The sequence below is a fragment of the Notechis scutatus genome, chromosome 4 (assembly GCF_049901735.1).
Source record: "Notechis scutatus isolate UNSWTSFEM ecotype Mainland chromosome 4, rNotScu1.2, whole genome shotgun sequence".
Lineage (NCBI taxonomy): Eukaryota > Metazoa > Chordata > Lepidosauria > Squamata > Elapidae > Notechis > Notechis scutatus.
In genome coordinates this window covers 136,016,959-136,044,790 of record NC_142012.1, presented here as the reverse complement: position 1 = coordinate 136,044,790, position 27,832 = coordinate 136,016,959, and the positions used below count along the sequence as shown (strand labels likewise).

Here is a 27,832-nt window from a genome sequence, read left to right as displayed (position 1 = left end):
TTATAATACGTTGAGTATCTAGAAATGAATAAGGTGATTACTGGAAGCCAGCATGGATTTATTAAAAGCAGATTATGCCAGACAAACTTTAGTGGATCAGGGAAATGCTGTGGATCAACTGGATTCAGTATGTAGTCCTCCATGGAGCTTCACTTATGTGGAGGGAAGCAAGCAGTGGGGTATCTCAAGGTTCTGTCTTGGGCCTCATCTTCATAAATGATCTAGGTGAGGGGATAATTTGCAAGAAACACTAAGCTGGGAGGAATTGCCAACACTTCGAAAGATAAGACTCGTGATTCAGAAGGATTTTGACAGACTTGGGCATCTAACAAGATGCAGTTTTGTGATGTTCTGTGCCTCTCTCAGAAGCTGCAAAAAACAGAAGAGTACATTGGATGTTGCTAGGCCTGGAAGAGGCTGAATACTGCAAGTCCTTGGAAAGGAAGGAAGCTGGACATTTGCAGGCTTTGGCCAGCCTGATCTCCCCTTTCTTGCTGGATAGGAAGGAAATTGGAGGCTTGCAAACTCCAGCTGTCTTGGTCCCACTACAGCTGGCCTGATCTCCTTGGGTAGATGAGTGGTTGCAGAGATCCAATGATGTGTTGAGTACTCAGCATCCCTGTAGTTTGTCATAAGGAGTAATGACTGCAAGGGTGCTGCAACTGCCATAACTTTGAAACAAGGTCATAAGTAGCTTTTGGGGAATCTGTGAACTTTGAATGGTTGCTGAGTGACCAGTCATAAATTGAGAACTACCTGTATATTGTTTTTACTGCCTTCACTATTTCAAACAAAAGATTTAGGTAGTTTCTCTTTTCTGTCTTCAAGCTTCCATTAACTTCACAGTCTCTCAAAAGGATTTTGAAGGTTTCAAAAGCAACATTGGTAGAGTTGTATAGGAGGAGTTAAAAGGTATATTGCAAAAGACTCATGCTGCTTGACATTGATGTCTACCCATAAGTTTGTGTTTGTATGTTTTATACATTTTTTTTAAATTTTAGACTTCCGAGAAGGACATAATAAGCAAAGAAAAAGGTGATGGAAAAGCAGAGGGTGCATCAGAAACTATTCTGTATAAAATTGATGTTCCTGCTAATCGATATGATCTCCTTTGTTTGGAAGGGCTAGTCAGAGGTCTTCAGATTTTTAAAGAGAGGTAATACTCTATGACTATTATTAAATGCTGTATTAGGCTTATAAGTAAGCAGTAAGACGAAACATCTCAATTCCTGAATGATTTTTAATGTGTTTGTGCTTTAGCAACAAATCAAACCTAATAATTCAAACTTTACACTTTTAGGTAGTCTTCACTTTATCAACCATTTCATTCAGCAACTGTTTGAAGTTGTAATGACACTGAACAAGTGGTACTTACAACTGATCCTTGATTTTCTGGTCCCATGGTCATGATTTGGTTGCTTTGAATCTGGTTTGCACTAATGGTTGCAATGTTTTAAGTCATGTAATTGACATTTTCAACCTTCCCTTTTGCCTTCCCACAAGCAAAATCAATATGGAAGCTTACAAAAGAGGTTACAAGTCACACTGATAAATCTCTCTGGCTTTCCTGTATTTGTGGCAATGTCATGCCATCAACCCCCAGCCTTCCCATGCTTTTGCCTGCCACTCCATCCACTCCACTAGCCTTTCTACAGTCACACTGCACTGTGCCATCCACCCCAGGCTTTCCTTCACTTGCATGAGGCCTACAGCAGGTCTCCCAAGCCTTTTCCCAACTCATATGCAGCCTGCACTGCGATCCCAAGGCCTCCTTTTCTGTGCCATACCATTCTTCTTACCTTGGACTGCTGTTATTCCTGACCAATAATCTGGGATTTTCGTTCACTAAGTGATATGATCATGTGAAATCATACTTTAAAATCATATTGCTCAATCATGGTAAACCATTTGCTGTTGTAACTATCTGTATCCTTTTGAGGTCAGTAAAATGAGGACCCAGTATGCTGACTGTAAAGCTTTAGGGCTGTAAAGCATTGTGAAGCGGTAAATGTCTAAGTGCTTGTAAAGGATAGATTCAGAAATAACTAGAAATTCAGGTTGCTTGAACTGCTTTGGGCCCATATAATTTGTTTGCTTGTTGGTTAAACAATATTTTATATTACTTTAAATCATAAACATTTCATACTTTTTAGATATGTAGCTTCAAGTAAAGTAAGAAATTGAAACAAATTTCTGGCAAATCATTTCCATTTTGCTGCTATTTAATAGCGTTTAAAATATTTAAGACACAATCCTTTATGATTAGGAATCTGATAATAATGACAGAATTATCTGCTAGTGATAGACAAAATATTTCAGATTTTAATTTTTTTTAGCTCAAAGTAGCTTTTTGAATCATGCTGGAAGAATTTGTATGTTTCTATGTGCTAGCTGGGTATGGGGGATAGGCATTAAGGTGGAGCCTAATTTTATGCGTCCAAAGCTGATCTTTAATATTAAAATCTCATTATTTTAGAATAAGGGCTCCACGATATAAAAAAATCACACCACCCAATGGTGAAATTCAAAGACTTACCATTAGTGAAGAGGTAAGTAAAGTTGAATCCTCATCTTGATGCATAGATTGTAAATACATGTTTTCAAATTTAAGTCAATTTTTGTAGAGGTTAGCTAAGAGTCAACAAGCATAAAATTATTATATTGATTAACTGTACTGCTGTTCTTTTTCTTTGAATACAGACATATAAAGAATACAATTAATACTCATTTTTAAAATCTACAGGATTAGTTATCTTAAATGTTTTTGTTTAAGAGGAAGGCTTAATTTTATTAAATAATGGATTGCTTTATGGAGCATATAATATTTTCACCCAAATTGTCTTTCACAAATAATTATATCCATTTTATGGCAGACTGCCCAAATCCGTCCTTATGCAGTGGCTGCAGTTCTTCGTAATATAACTTTTGTCAAAGACCGCTATGATAGTTTCATTGACCTACAAGAGAAATTGCATCAAAATATATGCAGGTTAGTTGTATTCTGAAAAATAATTTATTTTTATTGAAATATTAAATATATTGAATTAGAATCTGTTTAAGTTGAAAAGAAAATGCTAAAGAACACTGTTTTTATATGGTATTTTAAAAATCAGATGTAAATAAAAAGGGAAGAAAACTTCTGCATATAATATGTGTGTATTCATTTTCAGATGCAAATTACAGTGTAATATTCAAAGTTTATTATTCATGAATAATATTTATTATACAAGAATGTAACAACTGTTACTTTATCCCTAGCTGTATCGGTACCCTGTTTAATGGGAATCTAGAAGAGATGTTAATTCATTTTGCTTTCTTTTTAGGAAGAGATCATTAGTTGCAATTGGTAGTCATGATCTAGATACAATCTCTGGCCCATTTATATATACAGCTAAACCACCACCTGAAATTAAATTCAAACCATTGAATCAGGATAAAGAATATAGTGCTCCCGAAATCATGGAAATGTACAGGGTAGGTTACTTTAAAACAACTTGATATTTTCCCCTTTGTTTATGATTTGATATAATGTATATGGTCATCTATCTCAGCATAGTAACTTTGGATGAATACAATTATAAATACATGCAGACATCATCACATGATAGTATAAACAAGAACAATGTCTATAACCTGTAAAAAAATAAACACACATAAACAATACAATGTAACTGAGACTCCTAGTGAAGTCATGGATTTGGGAGAACATCCAACTTTTATAACTAGGAATATTCCAAAACATTTGGCCGGTAGTAGAAAACCTTAGATCATGCAGTAATCCAGTAAACTTTTGAGCATTGCTAAAATAGGTTTTATCTTTTTTGTAAATTCATTTCTGATCTCACAGTACTGTTGCTTCTTGAAGTAAGTGCTTGCCCTAACTATGATTTGTTCATTTAGTTGTCATAGCATAGAACTGAGCTTGCGAGCCCACTTTGTGATTTAGGAGACATTATATAATAGTTCTATCTGAAAAACTGTGATGTAACAATCTTGCTAAAGCTAAACAGCTGTTTACAGTATATTGCTGTTTGGATTAGACTCCGGTTTTTGCTCTTCATGTATCTTCTTATGCTTCATAGAATCAGAGCTGGAAAGAATCTTGGAGGTCTTCTTGTCCAACTTCCTACCCAAATAAGGAATCCTTCATGTATTTCTCTATACTTTCCCTGCCAAATTTACTTTACTGGTTCCATTTCCCCAACACTTTAGGGGCCTTGGCCTGAAATCTAATGTCCTGTAAAATAAAATCTGCTTTTAATGTTTTTCTCCCATAATGGATAACATTAGAATTTTCTCTTCTAGTGATACTGTAAAATTATTGCACTATGGTCACAGTGTAGTGTGTGCTATATTCTGTTACGAATTGGTCAACATCCAAACTCCTTGATAGTTTGCTTGTTTTATACAGATTAGCAATAAATTGAAAGCCAGTTGAGTTTTTACAGATTGTTCTATTTCTAATTTCATATCTGGTTGTAGACTTTTGAATAAGAAATGTGCCATAAGGAATATACTGGGAAATAAATGAATTGCCAATCACCTTTCTAGCATATAGTGACTTTTTCCAATGAAAAAAATCATTCATATATAACCTTGATGCATCTATTATAGGTATTAATGTATGTTATACAGATATTATAAGATGACGCTATGTAAGGGTTTCTGAGGAAAGATATAAACATTAACTTTTGTTTGCTTTAGACGGATAGCCATCTTAGACACTATCTACATATTATTGAAAATGAATCACTTTATCCAGTTATCTATGATAGCAATGGTATTGTTCTCTCCATGCCACCAATAATTAATGGTAAGACTTTTCTTAGCAACATTTGTTTTAACCTCAGTTAAATGAGAGAAGTAGGAAATGGCATACTGTTACAGTCTGAAATTTGTTCTATTTATTTCAGGACATACTCCTCAATATAAGATTTTTTTTCCCCTGTTCCTTTCTTCATGCTTTTTGAATATATTCTCAAGATCTGATTGTTTCAACTCTTTAACAGAAATGGATTATAATTTTTTATTTTTAAATTAGCTGAAGTTCTCATATGTACTAATAAAGGAGAATATTTGTAGCTCAAGGTTGACATGAGGGATCCTTGGTACTCTCTGAGCTTGCTTGTTTTCTTGCAGGTGTTTCATTACCTAAACTAGCACTGAGGATGTTAGCTAGTTTGGATAATGAAACATCTGCAAGAAAACAAGCAAGCTCAGAAAGCACCAAGGTTCTCATATGTACACTTAGGTATATATATCTAATCAGGAGAGTAGATGCTACAAGCAGATTGGATTCTTCTTCTGTCTTCATCCTTCCCATGTACTGTACATCCGGAACATATTTGGGGAAGGCTCCCAAGATAAGAAAATAGGGGAAACATAGATAATCAGAAGCTCATTTCATGATGATGAATGTTATTGTTGTAAAATGCATTTCTACATATTACTTAAAACCTAAAGTACCTAAAGTTACAGATTTTTCAAGAATTTGATTTTGGAATGAGACTGAGTATCTTTCTGTAAAGAACAAGAACAGAAAAATCTGTTATGGGAACAGATTGAGGTTCCTAGTGAACCCTCATGGGAAGTGCATTTGTACTTCATAGGAAGCCAGAATTTCAGAATTCTTGCTTACAGATGGGGAAGCGAAACTGCTATGCACACTGCTCAGATTGCAGACATTCATTCCTATTATGAAGCAACATAGTTAATGAGTTCTAGACAGCATAGGAACTGGGGATTCTGGTCCATTAAAACATTTATAAAACTGATGACAGAGTGATTTTCATAATTTCAGCTCCTTAACGAAATATGATGTAACATAATTTAATCATATTTTGGAGATTACACTTAATATATATTTGCATGTTCTTTAAATAAATACTGCAACATGTTTCAAATATAAACAATCTATCCATTGATGCACCAGTGTTGTCTTTAGCTATAGGCAGTATTGCTTCATTTTTCAAAGAATAACTTTGGCACTTTATTGCAGTTCAAATGACATCAGTTTCTTAGGGAAGCCATGCTATTTATGCAGGTTGTAACCACAATTACCACTGAAATTCAGCTGCGGTGACACAGTGATTAGAAGGCAGTACTGCAGGCTACTTCTGCTGATCATTGGCTGCCAGCAGATTGGTAGTTTGTTCCTGACCGGCTCAAGGTTGACTCAGTCTTCCATGCTCCCGAGGCTGGTAAAATGAGGACCCAGATTGTTGGGGGCAATATGCTGACTCTGTAAACCACCTAGGTGTATAAAATTATAGCAAATGTAGAACTTTCCACTGACTATATTGTACTATATTGTACCCTTCACCAGTAATTTCAGCTGCAGAGCCTGGTCCCCAAAATAATGTAGGTGTAATCATGTCTGGATTTCAGAGTCTTCTCAAATATCCTGATACAAAATTAGGAATGGCTATAAACAAGGAGAAACAAGAACCTATAGGACCTGCAAGCTCTTGTTTGTTTAAAGAAAGACTACTTGGATCTCAGCATGCATATTTATTCTGCTGGTTGTTAGGTTTTCTAGTATAGTAGCTCTAATTATTCGATAGAAAGATCTATAAACCCCAGTCTTTTCAATTCAACAATACAAAAAATTGCATCTTCAATTCCAGTGTATTTCTGTTTTTTAGGAGAACATTCAAAAATTAGCCTCAACACTAGAAATGTATTCATTGAGTGTACAGCCACAGATCTTACCAAGGTAAATACCCTTGACCAGCAAAGGTTGAGCAAAGTTAATCTTGATCTACAAAATAAAATAAGAATGATGTATCCCTTTGAAACTGACCTTAACTGCTGATCAGTGTTTGGTTTTTAGAAATGTGACCTGCTTCAAAGTGAATATAAGGAGTAAGTTTGATGCTTTATAAACTATTTGAAAATATTGAATCATGGCAATCAATTGTTGGGGTCATTTTTATGTCTCTAGAAATTAAAATGGATATAAATGTATATAATGTAATGAACTACTCAGAGTTTGGATCTTTTGTCAGCTTCATAGACATGCAGACGCTTAATTTGTTAATTGGTTTAGTTAGTAATTTAGTTGCCTGGTTTTTCATGACAGTTTTGGAAAACTAATAAAGTTTTTAAAGATTTCTTATGAACTGATATTGTAATTTTGTATTTAAAATATTCATTAATTTAATACAGTTACTTATAGTATTTAATAATTAAATACTTTGATTTAAGAAATAGGTATGCTTTCTGTCTTTCAGGCAAAAATCGTACTCGATATCCTGGTTACAATGTTTAGTGAATATTGCAATAAGCCATTTACGTGAGTTAGTCTGACTTTTCCTTTTATAATAGTATACATGTTTGTTGTAGCCTCTGCTTTAATTGTGTATTTTTGCTCTCTTTAAGGGTTGAAGCAGTAGAAGTAACTTATCCTAATGGAAAAAGCTACATCTTTCCAGTGAGTATTATAAAAGCTAACATAAGAGTTTTTATATATTTAAGAAACAGAACATTTTTGGAAAGGAAAGCTAGTATATGTAATTTTTTTCAGATATTTTATCTTCTGAAAGTAATTCTCGACATTTGCCTTTATTACCCCTTCTGAGTTCCATAGATCTTCCTTACTGAATGGTATTATTACTATTTCCCACGTTGTTCTATTTAATATATTAAAATATACTGGTTGCCCAAGATATATTTTAAAGTGTTGCTGTATCAAATGGATAGCCCTGTCCACTGCAGTGCATTTTCTAACTTCATATTTTATCTGAACTAAATTGCTTCACTCATGATTTACCAAAGCATGGGTATTGTCCTCAGGATGTTGACCCTATAGAATAGAATTAAGATTTTTCAAAAAAAATTAGAAGTAAGTGATAGTGGTAAAGAGCATCCTAGTGAGTTAGAAAGTTCTCTGGAAAGAAACTCAGTTTGTGTTCTGGTAAATGAATGTTCTATTTGGATTTCAAATTTGAATCATTTTTAATTTTGAATGCTCCAGGCACTGAAGGGTAAATCAGTTGTAAGTATTACAAGCTAGGCTTCATTTTGGAAATGTTTTGAACTAAAAAAAAAAACTGTTCAAGAGAGCAGTTTTGCCTTTAAAAATACTGTTTAGAACTCCAAGCAGTTTATTTCAAATTCCAAATAGTTTTAATTTGAAATTTTTTGTTGATACCTATTGTTTTGTGATCTTCTCCGTCCGCTGGAAGTCATTTAATATACAGCTAAGTTTCCTACTGCATGCCATTTTATAAATGCATCTAGCATATACTGATAATATTTATGTTTTCTCAGGTTCAAAAGGTTTGTTTATGTCTAATCTATGTATAAGTTCTGTAAGAGTTTTTTTGTCTATATGTTAAAATAAATAATTACAATCCAAAGCATAGTTGAAATCTCAGATTTCTTATATTTTAACTACCTTATATAAGGAAGCAGACATTTCCCCCTCTTAGTTAACTTCTAACAGATATTCTTCTGATCTTTTGGAGAAGACCTTCCTGCAAAAAACACAGTGAAAAAACAGAACACTATGAATCTTGCCTATATTGAAAGAAAAATAATACAATTCTGAGCCAATGCAAAATTTATAACATATAATATACTAACAAAGTAGAGGCTGCACATATTTTCAGTAACAGCATGTTCCAGAGAATGAATCACTCAATACTGCTACAAATATCAGAAGGTGATTCGACAAGCAGTTAGTTATATGTGGTAGATGTTGATAAGTTATTGGTGTTTTTCTGCCTGGCAATGCATACTGGAGAAGCTTTTTTAAAGCCTGGGATAGTTCATATTCATTTATAGCTATTTGTTTTGTGCATATCTGATGCTAATGTCTTGTTAAATGTCATATGATGGATGATTATGAAAAGTATTACTATCATATGTTTAGTCAGACAGATTGATTACATTGTTTAATAATGATTACTAATATTTTAAAATAGTAAAACTCTGATTAGCAATACTTAGTTGAAAACTAAGTTTGTTTTGGAAGCAAGTCTAATGATATTAGAGCAATGTTTCTTGTGTCATCATCTTTTAGGAGCTGCCCTATCGTCGTGAAAAGATAAAACCCGAAATAATTAATAAGAAGATTGGAATTAGGTATGTTCTTTTTCTTTAGAAAATGTGTATGGAATGCACATGTGTGATAAGATTTTTGTGTGATTGGTTCTAATCAATGGTAATTTTTATAAGAATAGGCAAGACTAGTCATAATTTATTAGAAGTATATTATTTAGCCAGACTTCTTGATTTGTTGTACAAACTGTAATACTATTAAATCACAACTTAGTAAGTGTGATAACATGTTAGCTTGCAAAGTAGTCTCTAGATTTGAGATCCTAGCTTGAATAGGATATTGTGAGTATGCTTGCAGCAAAACTGGCTTTGGTTGTGCATGTGGCATACTGATCAAAATGAAATGTTCGGTATTGTTCTTATCATGAGCAGAGAATGCTCTTTGTGGCATAAGTACAGTTTAGGTTTGGGACCTAATCTATAACTTACATATTTTAAAAAACACTGTGACAAAGCTGGATTGCCAAAAGCATAATGGGTAGCAAATCCCATCTAGGAGGCTCATCTGGCAATGATCTCAGCATATAGAAGATTGCAGCTAGGATTGTAAGGCAGGTAAATGGTAAACAGTGTGAATGAAATGAAAATAATTGATACATTGTGTATCTATGACTGTGAGCAAAAGAAAAATGTTGTAATATATCTGATTATAGATTGTCTGATTTTATAGAATTCAGTTGATAGATACCTTAATGGAATCAATAGTGTAAGTTTAAGCAATAATAGAATGGTACTACATCCCAGAAATAATTAATTGGCATCTAAGAGTAAGTAGTGGCAAGAAAAGAACCAGGTTTTTGGGAAAAAATGTACAATAATCTGAAAGGATGTGATCCTGGGAACAAAGTGATTAAATTAGATGACATGAATGAACATGCATGAAACAAGAGACCTAAATAAATGTTGGGATACTTGGTGAGTTTTTATTTAGAAAAGATCCATTTTGCATACATAATTTATACATTATTTTATTCATTTGTACACATGGCAAGGGAAAGAATCTACATTTAAATGCATGATTGATTGGTTGGTTTCTAATAAAATATGCAGAAGGTTAGTAAGAGATAAAAGGTGCATAGAAAATCTAACAGAGGAAAAACTATTTTCTTTTAATGCCAAGAGAATGTCCTGAAGTAGAAAAATTGATGTTATTTGGAAGAAAAGGAAGAAAATGTGAAACTTGTGAAAGTAAAAATAGAACTATTACTGAAGAGAAAGTGAAATTATGAATTCTCTGTCAAACTAAATGAGAAGATAGGTTAACAAGAGAAAGGATTTGGCAGAATATATAAATGTATAAATGTAAATATAAGAATTCTAGCAGACCACAAGGTGTCACAAATCTCCTGCTAGTAAGAGTTAACAGGCTTTTAAGGGTTAGCCTAGGATCTTTGAAAGTTTGGTTCAAATTGACAATGTCAGGGCCCTTAAATTGTGCAGAGATATAAAAATGATAGCACACAAACAAAAAATAAATCTGGTGCAGTTCCAATTAGATAATTGTCTAGTGTTTTCCAAATAATAGTCTTTAATCAAATTTTCCTTCTGATTTCAATTTTCCTAGATGTGCTTTTTTGTTTTTCTGGAAGTTCCAAACGTTAATTTGGGGCTAAAAGAGAATGATCTCAGCTTTCTTCTCCCTTCCTGGCACACAGCTTCTTGATATTCTCCCATCCTCTGGAGATCTGTTTGCTGTCTTGCACAAGCACAAAGACTCTCCCTTTTAAAGAGGGAGGGATGTGAGCTTTCACTTTCTATGTGATAAAGACCATGCCTCATTCTTAGTCTATGGGAACCAGTTGCTGCTAGTGAGTATGGGCCAGACTTTCCAATCTATTCATTCATTACTATGATAAAATGAATAGGTCTGAACACAGATTTCAGTACAGAGTTTTTCAGGCACTCTGTTATCAGATCTAATCCAGAAACCTATTTTTATCAGTAAACCTATCTTTGTCACATATTTATTTACGAATTGATTGAATGTATAGCCAGAGACCAAACGAAAAGATAAATCTTCATTGAAGCTTAAACATTCAAACCCAGCATTTTCTGGCAGCAATCATAATTGAGCATAATCTGGGAAATTTGATAGGAGTTTTGGTAGATTGATCTGCTGCTAGAAAGTGTTTAACCTATGGTTAAGGCTAAGCTACATATTAAATGAAGCAGAGGGAAATATTAACTCATCGCCAAATGTAAGATAATGGAAGACTCAGCAAGATTGCAAAACTGTCACAACGGCTTCATTTAACCATGGACAGAAAGATCTGAGTATGGGATGTTACTGAATTCCCATACCGCTGAGAGTTCGATGTTAAATTCATTAATGTAGATAAAATGGAAAGAAAGTATACTACCAATGGCTTCCTAACAGTAGTTAAAGCTTCATTCTGTAGTCCAAGTCCAACTTCTCAATGAAGATAAACTGAACCAAGTATTCATCCCCAAAGTAGTTTTAATAGTATTTCAAGCCACTAATTCTCATGTGAACCTTACAGAAACATACCATCATTAATGAAATCCACGTGGCATAGTTCTTATAAATTTCAACCTAATTGTTTATAAAATCAGTGTTTCTTTGTAGATAAAAAGTTGAGCACTAAATAGCAAAAGCATACTGAATTGAAACAATTTAATGGCTGCAGTATCAGAATTATCATTAAAAACTAATGAATTTCAGTATAGATTGGAGACCTTTCGGACAAGTATTTTAATTACTCATACCTCCTTTCCTTAATGTGCATTCAACGACCTATTAAAAGACAGTACTTCAAGAGAACATTTGGATAACATTTAACTGATTGTCATCCTATTCCAAACATAGCACTTAGGTTGTTGCAAGGATTGGTAATTGTTTTCCTTTTCTCCTAGCTTTAATCTTATCCTTGGTTTATTGTAAGATGTTTAGGTCCTTTGGGAATTGATTGGAATAGAAATTACAGTAAATAAAGCATTATAAATATTTAATAAATCATAAATCACAGTCAGCCAGAGTAAATTGTGATCTATACATGTGGCTGCCAGTTTCTTCTCTTTAGGAATGGAATGAACAATTGCTTAGAGAATTCTTCTTTGGCAGCTGGAATATTTTCCTGCCAGAAGATTTAAAATGATACATTGCTTAAATGATTGATCTGGTTTAAAGCTGTCTTGCTCCTTAGCTAGCATCTTCACTTGGATCATTTAGTCAACACATTTATTATAATGGGATTTGGCAGAAATGATTTATTGTTAATATTTAATGAGCAAATTGGTTGTAAATTAACCAGATTGGTTGTCCCTCTTTTTTGTAAACATTAAAATAATTATAGATTGACTTCAATCATTGAGAATTCATTGCAAGAATTTTAATCAACTTTTGAATTACATCATGTAAATTCCTAAAGGGGCATACTATATAATTAAAAGTACAAATTACTTTTTGTCAAGAAGATTTTAAGGACTAAGACAACCAGTTGTTCCACTTGATATGCTTTTAAAATAACCTTTTTTTGAAGTAAGATTTTTATTGTATTCACTGTTAAAATATAAACTCAAAAAGAGATAAAAATACAAGAACAAAACAAAACTAAATAAGACATTAAAAAGAAGGTAAGAAAAAGTGTGTGTGTGGGGGGAATACATAGATTGTCCCTCCTAGTTGAATACTGATATGTACATTTCAAGAATAATAGTTTCCTCCCTTGCAACCCAACCAATTTGACGTGATATCTGCCTAATATATATAAACTTCAAAGCGCTCTGTTAACAATATATATTGTATATCAGTCACAGAAAGTCAACAGTGGTTTCTAATCTACCATAAACCACCACAATTGTTATATCTGGTCCATCTAGGACAAATATCCTCATTTGATTCTTAATAATAACGCTTTTCCTTAAATTTTAATTTTAACCGAGATCTTTCCCAACAATAAGTGTCTCTTGTAGATATCTCCACAGCATTTGTTGTTCAAAAAATCCTTTTTCAGTTGGATATAATAATATAATCTGTCTCCTTGAGAAAGTCCAGTTCATCACTCAGCAGTTTTGTCAATTCTGAGTCTTTAAAATCCATGCCCCTTTGAACCTTCTCCAACAAGTCTGCAGTTTTCAAACCAAACTTCTTGTCCTTCAGATCTACCAACAACCCATTAAATTCCAGTCTGTCTGATTGTGAATCTGGTTTAAATGCTGTTACTTGTCTCTTGAGTATCATCTTTGGGTTGATTTAGAACTATTCTTATTTTATCAAACTAAGATCTACAGAATGAAGAGCTAAAACAAACCTCATCTGATGCAGAAATATTAGAGTGGTAGCTCGATACCCATGCTTTGCTATGGAACTGTGGTCAGGCTTAGTTTTTGGGGAGGAAAATAAGGGGGGAAAAACTCTGCCTCTGCCTATCAGCATCCATCGGTATTCATCTGGCTAGTGTCCTGTCAGTGTGTGAGAGAGTTGAGGGCTGTTTGGAGAGTGAAATAGTGTTTGCTGTGTAAGCAAGAAGGAGACGCAAGGAGCCTGGGCGTGGCTTTAGCTCAACTGTTCTGTACTAAAGCTGGTTGCTGCTGTGAAACTAAAACTGAAACTCCTCTGCTTGTGTTTTGCATTTGGAACAGATTTCTTTTCAGGTGGGAAAGGGGAGTAAAACTCCTTAGCATCAGAGCGTGTTAATAATAATATAAGAAATACTAATGCTCTGATGATCATTTTGAAAAATCCTTTCTTAGTGAACACCAAATACATGCCAAATTTCAAGTTTGTAGGCTTTATGGTTCTGGAGATCTTGTAATGATGCATGAGTGGTATTTCCCTTTTATATATGTAGATAAAGAAATTGGAAAAATTCTGGAAAATTAAAAAAAATTGTGGATTTTAAGTTGCAGATGACAAAATAATCCAAGAGTGTGATCTGGATAATGACTCTGTAAGGAGTCATGCAATCTGTCATTTACAAAAGAATTTGCTAAAGCCTCAAAGAATTCTTTCAGATGCATAAAGAATAAGTGAAGAGAAATAAATCCTATCAAACATCTGAATAAATTAAAAATCAAGATTGTTAGAAACAAAAGGAAGGAGAACAAAGCTAGTTTGTTTGACCAAATTTAAAATAAGATATGCTTCTATAAAACTCTGGGAATCCTGTATGTACTTTTTGTTAGCAGTAGGACTAAAATGTTAATGATTTACTGATTTGCAAATGGATGAGGGTTGTGAAAAGAAGAGATACTTACATGTAACCTTATAGACAGTGAAAAATCACTTAAGTTTGTACTTGTTAAGATGAAGACTGGAAAACACTTCTTTAAATTTTTATTTTCTCTTATTTTCCTCCCTTTTTTTCGTCTTTTGCACTTCCTAGTCTCTCTTTTTCTTTCTGGGTTGAATTTGTACTATTTTATCTTTGTACTATCTATCTTCTTTTTAAAAAACATTTTAAAAACCCAACTTCTAGAACATATTACATAGTTTGGATTAATAGAAAAAATCAAACCATTTATGCATCTATTGGTGATTTTCTATTAGCTGTATATTAAAATATAAATGGTAGCTTGATTGGAAAGTGGAAAGCGCTTTGTATACACTGAAAATGCCAGTGTTTGAAAGCAGTATATTTTTTATTTAAAAGTCTAACAAACTTATACATTATTCAGCTTCATCAGGATTTGTATTGTATCTCTGATAATATTTATTTCATGTCCAATTATTTCATGATTTATGAGGGTACCTAGCTATGTTGAATTACAATGCTTGAAAGTTACTGATGAAAGTATGTAGTTTTTTACAAAACATTCTTTAAAAATTACTTTTGTGTTTTGTTTTAGTGAGACACCATCAAGCCTTGCCAAGCTGCTTACTAGAATGTGTTTGAAGTCACACGTCATCGGGAATGGGAACAATATAGAGGTTGAAATCCCACCTACAAGAGCTGATATTATCCATGCATGTGATATCATAGAAGATGCAGCAATAGCGTATGGCTATAATAACATTCAGATGACTATTCCAAAAACGTACACCATAGCTAATCAAGTAAGATTGCACCCTTAAAATAAACAGTCTGTATTGTCAATTAAAAGGCTAGAAGTATGCCAGAAGAGTTTGTAGAAGGAAACTGTGTCTAAGAATTAAAACATTTTCTGTCATGTCTTGTAGCAAGGGGAGTTTATCATAGCAAGGATACAAAACAGATGCCTAACTGATCTAAGAAATTCAAAGACTTGCAATGGATGGGCTTCCAGAAAGGCAAGGTTTAAACCTGGAGGCCATATATTCAATCTCTAATTGGGAACTGCATTCTTCTGCAGAGACCAGATGTAACTGTTTGGTGTTATTCCATTCTTTTTTTTAAAGGGTAAACTAACAATGATTTCCATAAATTTGTGATATTCATTGAGCAGAAAGAATTTTTATTTTCTCTTCTAGTTTCCTCTCAATAAACTCACAGACCTTCTGAGGCAAGATTTGGCAGCAGCAGGATTTACTGAAGCCCTCACTTTTGCTCTGGTATGTGTGTAATAGACTCTGTTTCTTGAAAATAAGATTTGGGTAGAGCATACTGCATCAGTCTATCTCGAAAAAGAGATAGACTGCAGAAGCACTCCACAATTATGAAGCCTTGATTTCTTAATATCTCCAGCATATATTTCATATATGATGCTACACTAATGGTAAAATGTGATTGTTGCGGGGATTTATTTTGTCTACTCTAATTAGAGCACAAGAAGAAATCATAATAATATTCCTATTTTATGAAGAATGCTGTTGATAAAGGAGCAAACTAGCTTCAGCATGCTTCAGCAAAGAAAAGGAGTTTTCTTGCACTATTTTCAACATCTGAAAATTCAAACTACGGTGACTGTTCAATTATCACTGTAATAGAAAAAAAAGAAGAGGTTTCAAACCACCTTCAGTGTTTTTATTTGTAATGCAAATACTAATATGTATGTCAGCAGATGCCAGTAGATTAAAGCAGGGGTCTCCTACTTTGGCAACTTTAAGACTTGTGGACTTCAAGCCCCAGAATTCCCCATCCAGCCATGCTCCCAAGTCTTAAAGTTGCCAAGGTTGGAGACCGCTGGATTAAAGGTTTCACTTGCAAGGTGTTCAGAATGATGAAAACCTCTTTGCAAGAGCTAGCAGCCTCACCTGCTTTGAACAAAACATATGGCTTTTTTGAAGAAACTTCAAGAAGACTATAGTGATAAACTGCTCAGTTTAAATTAAGTTTCAGCACTGAAACAGCCACAGCTATCCGGATAGACTTTTCAGTGTTTATTGACAGTAACATAGTTCCAGATAATTCATCTGGGGATAAGAAATGGAAGATAAAAGTTTTACATCTCCTTTCAGATAGGTATTTTGCAGTATGTGGTGTGCATATAATGTATCTCTCTTCAACTTATTAAAGCCTATCATTTTACATGACTGCTGACTTGTTTTATAAGCTGATCCTGGCAGTCTCTGCATGCATGCACATGCACAATCCTAATGGAGGTTTGAGGTTCCAATTTTAGTGGCTTTGCTCCTACTTGAATGGTGCTGAAAGAGTTTTGTAATAGCCCAGCGGCACTAGTAATGTGGGTCTCCAATCTTTCAGCACTGTTTCAGATTAATTTTTTTAAGTCTAAAGTATTACAAAAACTGTTATTCCTTAAACAATGATAATTAAAATCCTGAAGGGCATAATTATAGCAATAAAATATTACTAAATTAGGTATTACCGTAACATGAAAATTAAATCATTGTTGGGGATTGGGCCTTCTTTTCTTTTTTTAGTCTTTTAAATAATCTTCTTGCAGGTAAATTGTAATTTAACATGATTAAATACATTGACTTCCTGTACCCATATACAGTGTTCCCAAGAAGACATCGCTAGTAAGTTGGGGATTGATATTTCTGCAACAAAAGCTGTACATATAGCCAATCCCAAAACAGCTGAATTTCAGGTGAGGACTACAAGAATGTCAGTATGAATCTGAAAAAAATTGTTGCAATCCTTTCCATAAAATAGCTTGCTGGATTTAGACCTCCAAGAAATCATACCTGTCTGGGAAAGTACATGTCTGTTACATCACTGCTGTTTTTTCTACTTTTATGAAGTACCAGAGTTAGGACATTACCATCAGCAGTGTTTGTGTCAGCAATTTTAGATTCTCAAATGGGACTATTTTGAGGAAGGTTCCAGTTTTGGAACCAACATTCCTCTAAATCTCAGGAACATTCAGCTTTTATCAGGCTGGGTCTTTTCTGAAGCCGGCATAGCAAAAGTTATCTTGGAAAAAAACACTCAAATTATATTAGAGTGTAATAATGCCCATACATACCAGTAATATGCCTGGCCAGCAGGCAAGGTTGTGAATGAGACAACACATTCACCTTCATATTCATCCGAACCTTAATTTATTTATTTTCTAAAGTAGAAACTATTAGCATGCCTACTTTTGTTCAGTATTTTTATAGTTATCACTTGTCAAGGCAAACATCTTTTGTAGTACTTAGGTTTATCCATTTTCTAGTTTATTTAATATGTATTAATATGGAAAAGTTAATATTTTTTCATGAGCTAATATTGTTAATGCTGAGCTTTGTTGACAGATAATAATGAATGAAAATTGGTGCTGAATCAGGGAGAAATATGGATTAAGCATTTATGGTCAATTATGTAGATATTTGTTTATTAGATAATTAGCCTGCTTTTAAGTTAACCAAAATACTGAAAAACAACTTATTTACTTAATACTCTTTCCTCCTATTTCCTCAATAACAACTATGTGGAAACCCATTCTATACTGGCAGCTTTTCGTTTCAGGGAAATATAATTTATCAAGCACCTTATATGTCCTTATAGGTAGCACGGACTACACTGTTGCCTGGACTCTTGAAAACTATTACAGCTAATAAAAAGATGCCTTTACCTCTGAAACTTTTTGAAATTTCTGATATTGTAGTGAAAGATTCCACCATGGGTAAGAAAATGTTCATTCATTTAGTGTAAATATCAGGGATGTAAATTAGTTCCCCATAATTGTAGCAGCCATAGTAGATGATTATGGTGTCCTTACTAGACGTATTTCTTCTCTTTCTATGCTCACATATGATTATGTTCAGCTTATGCACTCTCCCAGCAAGAGGAATACATAATTCTGGCATATTTGCCATCCTGCACTACTTGTTGCCATCTCTGGAACAACTTCTTATTTTTAACATGTATTTTCCTAAACCTGTATATATGCTTAGCCTTCCTAAAGGAATGGGACTTTTTTAGTAACTGATATGCAAAGTGGATAGCCCTGGTGGGTCTCAAACATTCTTGCCAGTTTTGGATCCAGACACTGCATATCTCTATTTCTGTTAAAATATATTCAACTTTTTATCTTTTTCCCATTTCAAGAAACTTAGACAATGTAGGATTTTTAGCCTGGATTATGTTATGCTAAATAGCAATAGCACCTAGACATACATCCCGCTTCACAGTGCTTTATAGCCCTCTCTAAGTGGTTTACAGTATTATGCTTTACTTAATAAATCTCAGCTGTCTGGATTTACACAAACTAAGCACGTGCCAAATAGATTTCTGGGTAACAAAAGGTTAATTTGTGGAAATATGTTAACTGATTGCTTTGAGATCCTTTGTTACAATACTGTATTATGAAAAAAAACTTTTGTTTTTAAATGTATATATATTCTGAAAACCTCTAAAGCATTGCTTCTGCTTTGATTTGATTGCTTATTGTACTCTATGACTATTATTAAATGTTGTACCTTATGATTCTTGACTCTTGACAAGTGTATCTTTTCTTCTATGTACACTGAGAGCATTTGCACCAAGACAAATTCCTTGTGTGTTCAATCACACTTGGCCAATAAAGAATTCTATTCTATTCTATTCATTGCTTCTGCTTTTCAAAATGATAAAGCTACGACATTTGTTAGCCATCACAGTTTTATTAATTAGCATACTTAATGCTAAATATGTTATTAGCACAGGATCCCCAACCTTTGGCCGGCTGGTTCCGCGCAGCTGGGCCAGGCCGGTTCGGCCAGCTGGCGCCGCCATCTTTTTGAATCACTTCCGTGCGTCACCGAGTTTTTCAAATGCGGCGCGCGCTTGTGACTTTTTCGAGAATGGCTTTCTCACGCGCTGGCGCCGCCATCTTTTGATTGCTTTTTTACAAAAAGATGGTGGCGCCAGCAACCAGCGGCCGGTAAGGCTTGTTCGCGACCGGTCCGCGGACCGGCGGTTGGGGACCCCTGACTTAGCATACTAAGTAACATACTGTGTTGCCAATTTTTTTCACCAATGCTTACTTTTGACTAAATTGATTTATTGGCAGTTGTATTTGGTCAGTACTGTTTAACACATTTGTCACTTGGATTATAATTATTTTTCATTAATAGATAGTTCTAAACAGTAATATGTGTAATTCAGGTGTGTGGCCATTGCATAGCAACAATGGCGTAGAATGTTCAGTTTGAATTATAGTACAATATATGAATATATGATAGTGAACCATCTCCTGATGACGTCACTATTGAAATGGACATTTTGGAGAACAAGCACCAGGCAACAGAAATACTGAACAGAGAAATGTTTTTACATGCATTTATTAGTTGTTTCATGAGTTATCAGTGTATAGGTATTGCTGCTAAAATACTGATAACAATTCTGTATGAAAGATAAATTTTCTAAAATGTGTTTCTATTTATTTATTTTTTTGGCTGCCAGGGGGCAGCAGATACTAGTATTTCTTGTTACATTTTCTTGGCTTCTTCCAAAGAGTCCCCAATGATTACCTTCCTTGTAAATCGTAAGGAATGGGTTTTTCAGACAGCACTTAGAACTCTCTAGAATAGATCTGTAATTTTTCCTAATAACTTGGCTTCTGCACTTTAAAATAGAAACAAAAGCAGGAAAATCTTTTTATGGAATGAGGCAATAAGTTTCTTTCTATTTTGCTAAAAAAATCCCTAAGGTTATCCAAGAAAATTTTCCCTGCATTTGGCAACAATTATTTTTATATGGTCTATAGTAAATGAATTTCATATCATTTTTATTTCTAATTTCATTTTATTGACTATATGTTCCAACTAAAAGGAATTCAACATATAAACCATATTGGACCATAGTTTATGACAGTGGTATAAAATGTTTATTTGCCCACAACCATATTTGGCTTTTTAGTAGTATATTAGGTTGCAAAAAACTTGTGGAAGCACAAACCCCCCCAAAATATGATATAATTGAATATGATTTCATTTAAATTAAAAATCTAACAAATACAATTAATACTAGTAAAATAAATTTTCACTCAAAATACTATTACAATTTAATGATAAATTTTAGAATACTTTGGATGTTTGAGGACTGGAATTTCAGATTGTTTATCTCTGATTTATTGCAATGTGAATAAAGAAGAATAAGTTACACCAAGCTTTTCCTCCCAGTCTCTTGCCATGTTATGGGAAATCCAGGTAAACAGAAGATGCCTGAGCCTAAAACTGCAGCTTTTTCCAATATGTATAACTCTGGTTTGGTGTATTAGGATAATATGTGCAGCTTTTAAAACATAGTGTGTCAGTAAGATGACTTTGCTAAAACTTGGCTGTTAAAGTGGGGGAATATTAATCATGTGATCCTCTGAATTAATACCAATCAGTTACAAGTTTATGTTGCAATAAGATAAGTTTCTGAAAAAAAATATTTTTTGCACATTCTTCTTTATTCACCATTCAACCTCCAAGCAAATAATTGATGGCTAGTTGCTGGACATAACATGTACCCATGTATCATGCTAGGAAATATGATAAGGCATGTTACAAATCAACTGGACATATTTATTGGTAGTTAGCTATTATTAGGAAGGATAAACCAACTAGTCACCCATCAAAGCTATGAATTGCTACCCATGGTTTTGTTAAACGTGGATACCTGATAGGAACACATGCGGTCTTTAAATGCAAGTTTTACAGAATTGTTGATTTTTTTGTTTCTTTCTCCCTCTTTAGATGTAGGTGCAAAAAACCATAGGCATCTTTGTGCTATCTATTATAACAGAAACCCTGGCTTTGAGATAATTCATGGGTTATTGGATAGAATCATGCAGCTCCTGGAAGTCCCTCCAAGTAAAGAGAATGGATATTATATTAAAGCAGCTGAAGGTAAGCCAGCATATGAAAATACATTTGGATGTTCTGGTACATCTGTGTTAAATAAAATGTCCAGCTCTTAATGACTTATAATTGAAACCCATTGTTCTGTAGCTTAGGGTTGTTATTTTCTTAAGTTACACTGTCTTCACAAATACTGTAACTGGTCTCTTTATTCTAAATACAAGGTTATTATATAATTGTAATAGTGCTATTGTTCACTATGAAACTTTGTTAACAATAGTTTGTTAAATTCTATTCTGCACATATGGAAGGTAGTATCTAGCTTCAACAGCAGCTTTGGAAATAATCAAACAAGGAAGCTTGTATAAGTATTTGAAAAATTAAATATTCCAAGCTGGTATGAACTAAATGAGAACTGATTTCAGCAGCAACTCTGGTCACAGAAACAAAAAGTGGGGGAAATTGTTTCTTCTGCTGTTTAAAAATATACTGTAAGTTGTATTTGTTATATTATCCTGGGTTGTTGTTTTTTAAGGAAAATATGATTAAATTGACTTAACCAAAAATAGTATTCTTGAATTCGTTTTGGTATATCCAGGAAATATTATATTTTCTGATTAACTTTATAGTAAATGCTACAAATATTGTCCCATGTAAACAATCATTTTGTGGTTTTTTTTATATGTAAGTAATATACTTGTAAATTAATTGAGATGAAAAATGTCTGTTTCAAATCTTAAGTTTGCTTTCTTTGGGGAGAAATGGTTTTAAATGCTGTTGCTGTTGCTGCTGCTTTGCTCTTTCTGGCCTCTATTAATCTAAAGTCTAGTGTGTGTATTATGAATGAAAAAAGATTCTCAAGGCTGCAAGATACATTTTACGGGTAATATAATGAGATTTTCAGTGTCATCTGGGACAGCCCACTGGTCGGGGAGCCTGATGGATGTTCCTTTGAGTTCTTGATAAAGGTATTGAAAAGTATACCCAGGAGCAGCCATTTTTAGTGCTATCTGAGTGATTTCTTAGTCTAATAAATCATCAGTTTGATCCATTAATTTAAGATAATGAAGATTCAATCCAGGCTTGGCTTTTTCAATTATTGTATCTTTACAACAGCCTACCAAGCTGCTTTTGTCAGATCTGTTAGGACTTAAACACATTATGGTGTCAATACACCTTTAAATAGTACTATGTATGATACATTTCCAGAAAATGGTAGATTTTAAATTGGCAGGCCCTTGCTTAATTTTAGATTGTAAATCCTGGGATTGTTGACATGACCAGTTGCTGACAATAGTTGCATTCTGCCATTTTCCTTTTGAAATATTTGGAAAGTAAAAATTATTAAGGTATGTCAAACGTGGAACTATATTTTTAAAAAATAAATAAATCATGCTTTAGTTATAAAAACGAGAGAAGAAAGAAACCAAAAATTGAAACACTTGTATTTGATTTGTCACACTCTAATCTACAGTAAGTAATGGTTTTTGTCTTACAGATGTGCTGCAGACTGCTTTGGTCAGGCTTTGTACACCCTAAATAAGTTCATATTTTTAAAAACTCAATTGCAGAATAATATCTAATATTTTTAAGCTTAAGGAGTGAATTGCTGAACTTTCATTCCTCCCTCAGACAAAGGAATTTGAGTCACAGGAATAATTGCAAGCTATGATCCAGAATTGAGCTGACATAAGTTAAGAGTTTAAATGTAATGTTGGGAAAGTTACCTTCCCATTGAGTTTGATTTTCTCTCCTAACATAACCAGAAACCTATTTAGGATATGATACTGAGTAAGTCCATGTAATTAGTATTAACTAGTTGCTGGAGATGCATGCTTAGTATATCAAGTCTGATTACTATAAATATTTCTATGTTTCAGTATTTCTATCAGTATAAAAATAGTAAACCAGCTAGAAATTTTAAATGTGCCAGTATTGAGTCATATCTTTGAAAAAATTGGGGTAGAAATATATTATTAATCTGTGGAAAGGATACAATGAAGATTTGTTTAAAAAAGATTAGTATTCTAAGTTTTGTATTAAAAGGTGCAAGTATGTTTCTTCTTGGATTTATTTAATGCCCAATGTTTTATTTAATTCTCTCATTAAAGATAATTCAAAATATTTCATGAAAAATAGAACATGCTCAACTTTAAATTGTATTAAAAAATTACTGTGTTTGATGTTAACTCATGTTAATGTGCCTCTATAATACCTCCCATTTGAAGGTAAAAGTACAAGTAAAAGTGTGAAAATTAATAATAACTTTTTAAAAGTTATTCTTTTGTTATTCTCAAGTGACAAGCAATCACTGGAAATCTGAAACAGTATCTGTGAAACTTCTCTTTTGGCCTTTATGTCACTGGAAAGCTACTGTTTTATAGTTATGTCATACAGATCGTTACAGCAGCCTAATGTTGAATCATTTGGCAAAATTCCACAATTGTTTCAGACTTCTTCCTTATACAGGTTACATTGAGTTGCATTTGATTGTGAGAGCATATTTGCTTGTTCATAATCCCGTTTCTACAACATTAAATAGCAACAATATTAAATTATAATTATGTGTCCAACTCCTAGAACTTAAAAAAAACCACATAAAAGACACTAATGATGGGTTATAATTTACTGAAGTTAATAGTCCAAAGAAAGCTACTAGTTGGTAGTCAATATTTTTGGCTATTTTAAAACTTACTTCATTCTCTTAGTGGTTAATACCATTAACTTTCTTTCAGACAGTAAGGGTAAATGACCTATTTCCAGAGCTAATGTTTCTCATTCTATAAAAATACCAGCCACCTTTTTGATGAAGGTGTTTTTTAAAGAAATACTTATCATGTCACTTCCTAATTGACCAGATTATTGTTAAATAGCATGAAAACTGCCAACCATAAGTAAGTTGACTAGCAGGTGTTTCTGCATTCATAGAACTCAACACAGTAAGAGCTTAGACTACCGTGAGAATAGCCAAACTACAGTGCTAAAATACCTTCCTTCCTCCCTCCCTCCCTTTTTCTTTTTCCGTGCTGAGAAATGGGCTTATTTATAAGACAAAATCTGACCTCCAAAAACTGGAGAACTATTTATAGAATTAGAAATACTTTCTGTTCTTTACCTTCTCCATATATGGATTGCATAAAGTTTTGATTTGCGGAGTGAAATGGATTGTTCATCATATAAACTTTCATAAAGGAATGTGAACATATCCTATGTTTTTAAAAAAGCAACCCCGAATTGGTTCCAATTCCACTTTTTAGAAACTAACACATTATATGATGGTATATAGATAACATAGAGGTCTATCGCATAGGTACCTTATTATAAAACATATCCTTTACCAGGTCTTCTGTCATCTATAACCTACGTTGAATAGTTCACACTTTGTGGATGTGTAGTGTTTCAGTTTCAAGGCAGAAGATGTGCTGCTTCAGAAGCTTTGTAGGTATGCGTGCTCTACTTCTTGGCACTTTCATTACAATTTTGTATTTTCCTAGGCCCATAAGGTGGCAATATGATCCCTGAGGAGCGGAATGTTTGAGGTAAAGAGATGCTAACAGAGTGCAGTAGAAAGCTTTGGGGTTGGGTGGGGTTGTTGATGGTGTCTCCTTACCTCAAACATATTTTCTGGGATTGGGTGCCTATCACATGAGCACCTTTGCAAGCACACCTTCTCTCAAATCACTGAAAGGATTAACTGGTGACATCACCATTTCCCGGTGCTCCTTTCATGTTCCCTTCACTGACTTGGAACAAATTAAGGGAGCTCACCCTGCCACGCAGCAGTACTCAGGTCTCAAGTCATGGGCTTGCTAACTGCCAACCCAGTGTCCTAACCATGGGAGCCACCATACTTCTTGTAATTGATTTCATAGTAGTTAGAAACTTTGACCTGGGAAAATAAATTGCCATGGGAAAATTTACATTTCTATCTATACTTTTCCATAAAGCAAGGATACAGTATAGAAATTGTGGCTCATCCTTATATACAATTAGCCATGCTAGCAAGAACTGCTGGGACTCGAGGAGCAGCAGGATATGGAAGCTAAATTAGTTCTTGCCCTGATTGTCTGACCTAGAATGAAAAAGGGCGCCACGTTGGAAGATCACTCTGAGGGAGATGGGTGGTTTAGAAATACGAAATAGAAATAAACAAAAATAAATAGTCTGGAAAACCAGACTCTGAGTTCAGTTTCTGGTCTGTTTCTCTTATATTTTACAGTGTTTGTAACTATTGTTTGATCTGCTTTACATTTTGCATTAAATTACCACTGGAAAATTGTATCCTGCTGTAGAAAGGTATTAGCCAGCTGATGTAAACACTAATGTGTATTAAGCTTTATTTTATTAAAAACATACTTCATTACGAAAGTTACAAAAGTGAAATGTTTCCTCTTAATGGGAATTCCGACCCCTTGATTCTGAAGTGGACTAGCTAGGTAATTATACCTTTTCATCTGCATACCTATCCAGAATCCACACCTGTTCCCACTGATTTCAAATATACAGTAAAAGAAAGTTTTCTTTTTGATCTTCAAAAAAGGGATGAGAGGTACTTGTTGAATTAGGGGATTAGCTTGCATGTATTAAGAACTTTAGTGGCTGTTAACTGTTTCTCTTCCAGTACACTCTCCTTACACAGATCAGTTTACTTGTTTTATGCTTGTTTTGTAAACAGTAAACTTCTTTTTCTTCTTACCCTTTCATATGGGACGTGTGTTAGAGATGTTAGGGAATAGTAGAGAATAAATTATATTATATTATTTGAAATGCAAAATCACGTTTCTTCATGGAAAATGATCTGCAGTAGAAAATAGCTTAGAAAGACATTGCAAAGTAGAAAAATAACAACTGTATTTTGTTATATTTTATTTGCACAATTTTGTTTAATTGCAAAATTTAGTAAACCATGGCCTTTCATTATAAATATATAATTAATGAGGGATCAAGAAAGTATACCTTTTCTGTGGTTGTCCTGATCTCCTAAGTGATCCCTGCCTATATGATAAGGCCCCAACTCTGCTACCTTTAGGAAATCTGCTCTTCCTCCAGGCATTAGGATCCAATTGAGCGAGACTGCCCTTTAGCTCGCTCTCCTATATTGCTTGGTCACATTTTATATTTGTATATTTTGTATGTTTAATGTATATGGTTGGATTGTTTTTCTTTTTCCTTTTTGTTTTAGTTTATTATTCATTTTTATTCTATATGCCACCCAGAATGATCAGCCTTATAAATGTAAACAATAAATAACATAGTATAGTATATCTAGCATTTTGAAGTTGTCTTTTCATGTATTTGCAAACGTTCCTTGCTTCCATGCTCCCAATCTCTACATAGTTATAACTTAAGCAGTTAGATTACACTAACCTTCCACAAGCTCAGCAAAATAATTCCTTATACTGCCTAGAAAAGATATTACTTTTTTCAGGGCTGATGATATCAGTCCTGATGTGATTTATGAATGCACAATGTTTGTAATCAGCAAGTACCATACTATTTTTTTCCATTTCATGTAAAGATAATAAGCATTAATTCTTGGAAATTTTGGACTGAGCCTTTAATAATCATGCTGGATAGCAGAGTTCCTTCCTCTTAATTATTGAAGCCTGACATCTAATTTTTGTTTACTTACTGTTTTCAAGCTTTGAGTTGAATCAGTATAGTCTTTAAAGCTGATGCTAACTCTGATCCTATATCATTTCCTTAATCTTTTCACTCCAAATATGGAAAGGTGATTGATAAAGAAAAGAAGCTATGTATAGGCTATTTGACAGTAAAGCATACTGAGAATTCAACAAGTTCTTTGAAGGTCAATTAACCAGAAAATAGGCTAAAGACCAGGTTTTCCATTGGATTAGTGACCAAAGAGGATACCCTGAATAATCAAAGCAGTCTTGGAGTTAGAACACAAAGACAATTATCAGTTCTTAGGGACATAAGTTTAATAACAGAATTCTTTGAACCTCAAAGCATTTCAGAAATCTTTTTCTTACTATGGATCATTGATTTTAGTTTATTTGGATGTTGTAGGGTTTAAAAAGTTTTAGAGCTGCCATTTTCAGAAGGCAAGTATGTTTATCTAAAGTCTTTGGAATTTTTGTTTTATCTTCCTTAATTATCTTTTATAGTACTCATATACTTTCAAATTCAGTCTGGTCTTTTGAATTCCTTGAAGCATTTGAGTTTAAAAGCATGTAATAAGGTCTTAATTTTATGGTCTTTAAAGTAGAGGTTTAATATGTGTGTTTTTATATGATTCCATCTTTTTCTGCATCATATAATACAATTTTAACCTATTAGATATACTTGCCAATACATCTTACTCTGTAGTTTGGTGATTCCCAGCCTTAGGCCATCTGATTTGACTATTAGGACAGAACCCCTGTGAACCAACAAAATTCAGTAGTTAGGAGGAACAGACTTGATATAGTTTGAGATTTTTTTTACCATGAAAAATAACATTTTATGTGTATTAATTCACAGGAAGCCTTTTTGCAATTTTTTTAACCATGGAAGATAACAATTTATGTTCACGGGGAACTTTCTTATAACAGGAGCTGACATGTTTGCTGACCCTAACTACAAAATTGTTCTTGAATCTAATATGCATTCATACAGGATTAAAGTCCAATTAATATATTGAAAACATGTATGGCCAGATGTCTGCTATGA

The 27,832-nt window shown here is 33.6% G+C and overlaps 1 protein-coding gene across 1 annotated transcript in view; it reads left to right on the top strand.

The window, feature by feature from the left end:
• The window catches only part of FARSB (phenylalanyl-tRNA synthetase subunit beta), a 36,346-nt gene that overhangs the window by 5,406 nt on the left and 3,108 nt on the right, over positions 1–27,832 (top strand). Inside the window, exons 3-16 of the mRNA XM_026664145.2 lie at positions 1,002–1,156; positions 2,477–2,549; positions 2,874–2,989; positions 3,324–3,474; positions 4,705–4,813; positions 6,645–6,715; positions 7,233–7,294; positions 7,381–7,432; positions 9,026–9,087; positions 14,872–15,079; positions 15,473–15,553; positions 16,903–16,995; positions 17,898–18,015; positions 21,056–21,208. Coding sequence (XP_026519930.1) covers positions 1,002–1,156; positions 2,477–2,549; positions 2,874–2,989; positions 3,324–3,474; positions 4,705–4,813; positions 6,645–6,715; positions 7,233–7,294; positions 7,381–7,432; positions 9,026–9,087; positions 14,872–15,079; positions 15,473–15,553; positions 16,903–16,995; positions 17,898–18,015; positions 21,056–21,208 — 1,504 coding nt within the window. The remainder of the gene's footprint in view (positions 1–1,001; positions 1,157–2,476; positions 2,550–2,873; positions 2,990–3,323; positions 3,475–4,704; positions 4,814–6,644; positions 6,716–7,232; positions 7,295–7,380; positions 7,433–9,025; positions 9,088–14,871; positions 15,080–15,472; positions 15,554–16,902; positions 16,996–17,897; positions 18,016–21,055; positions 21,209–27,832) is intronic.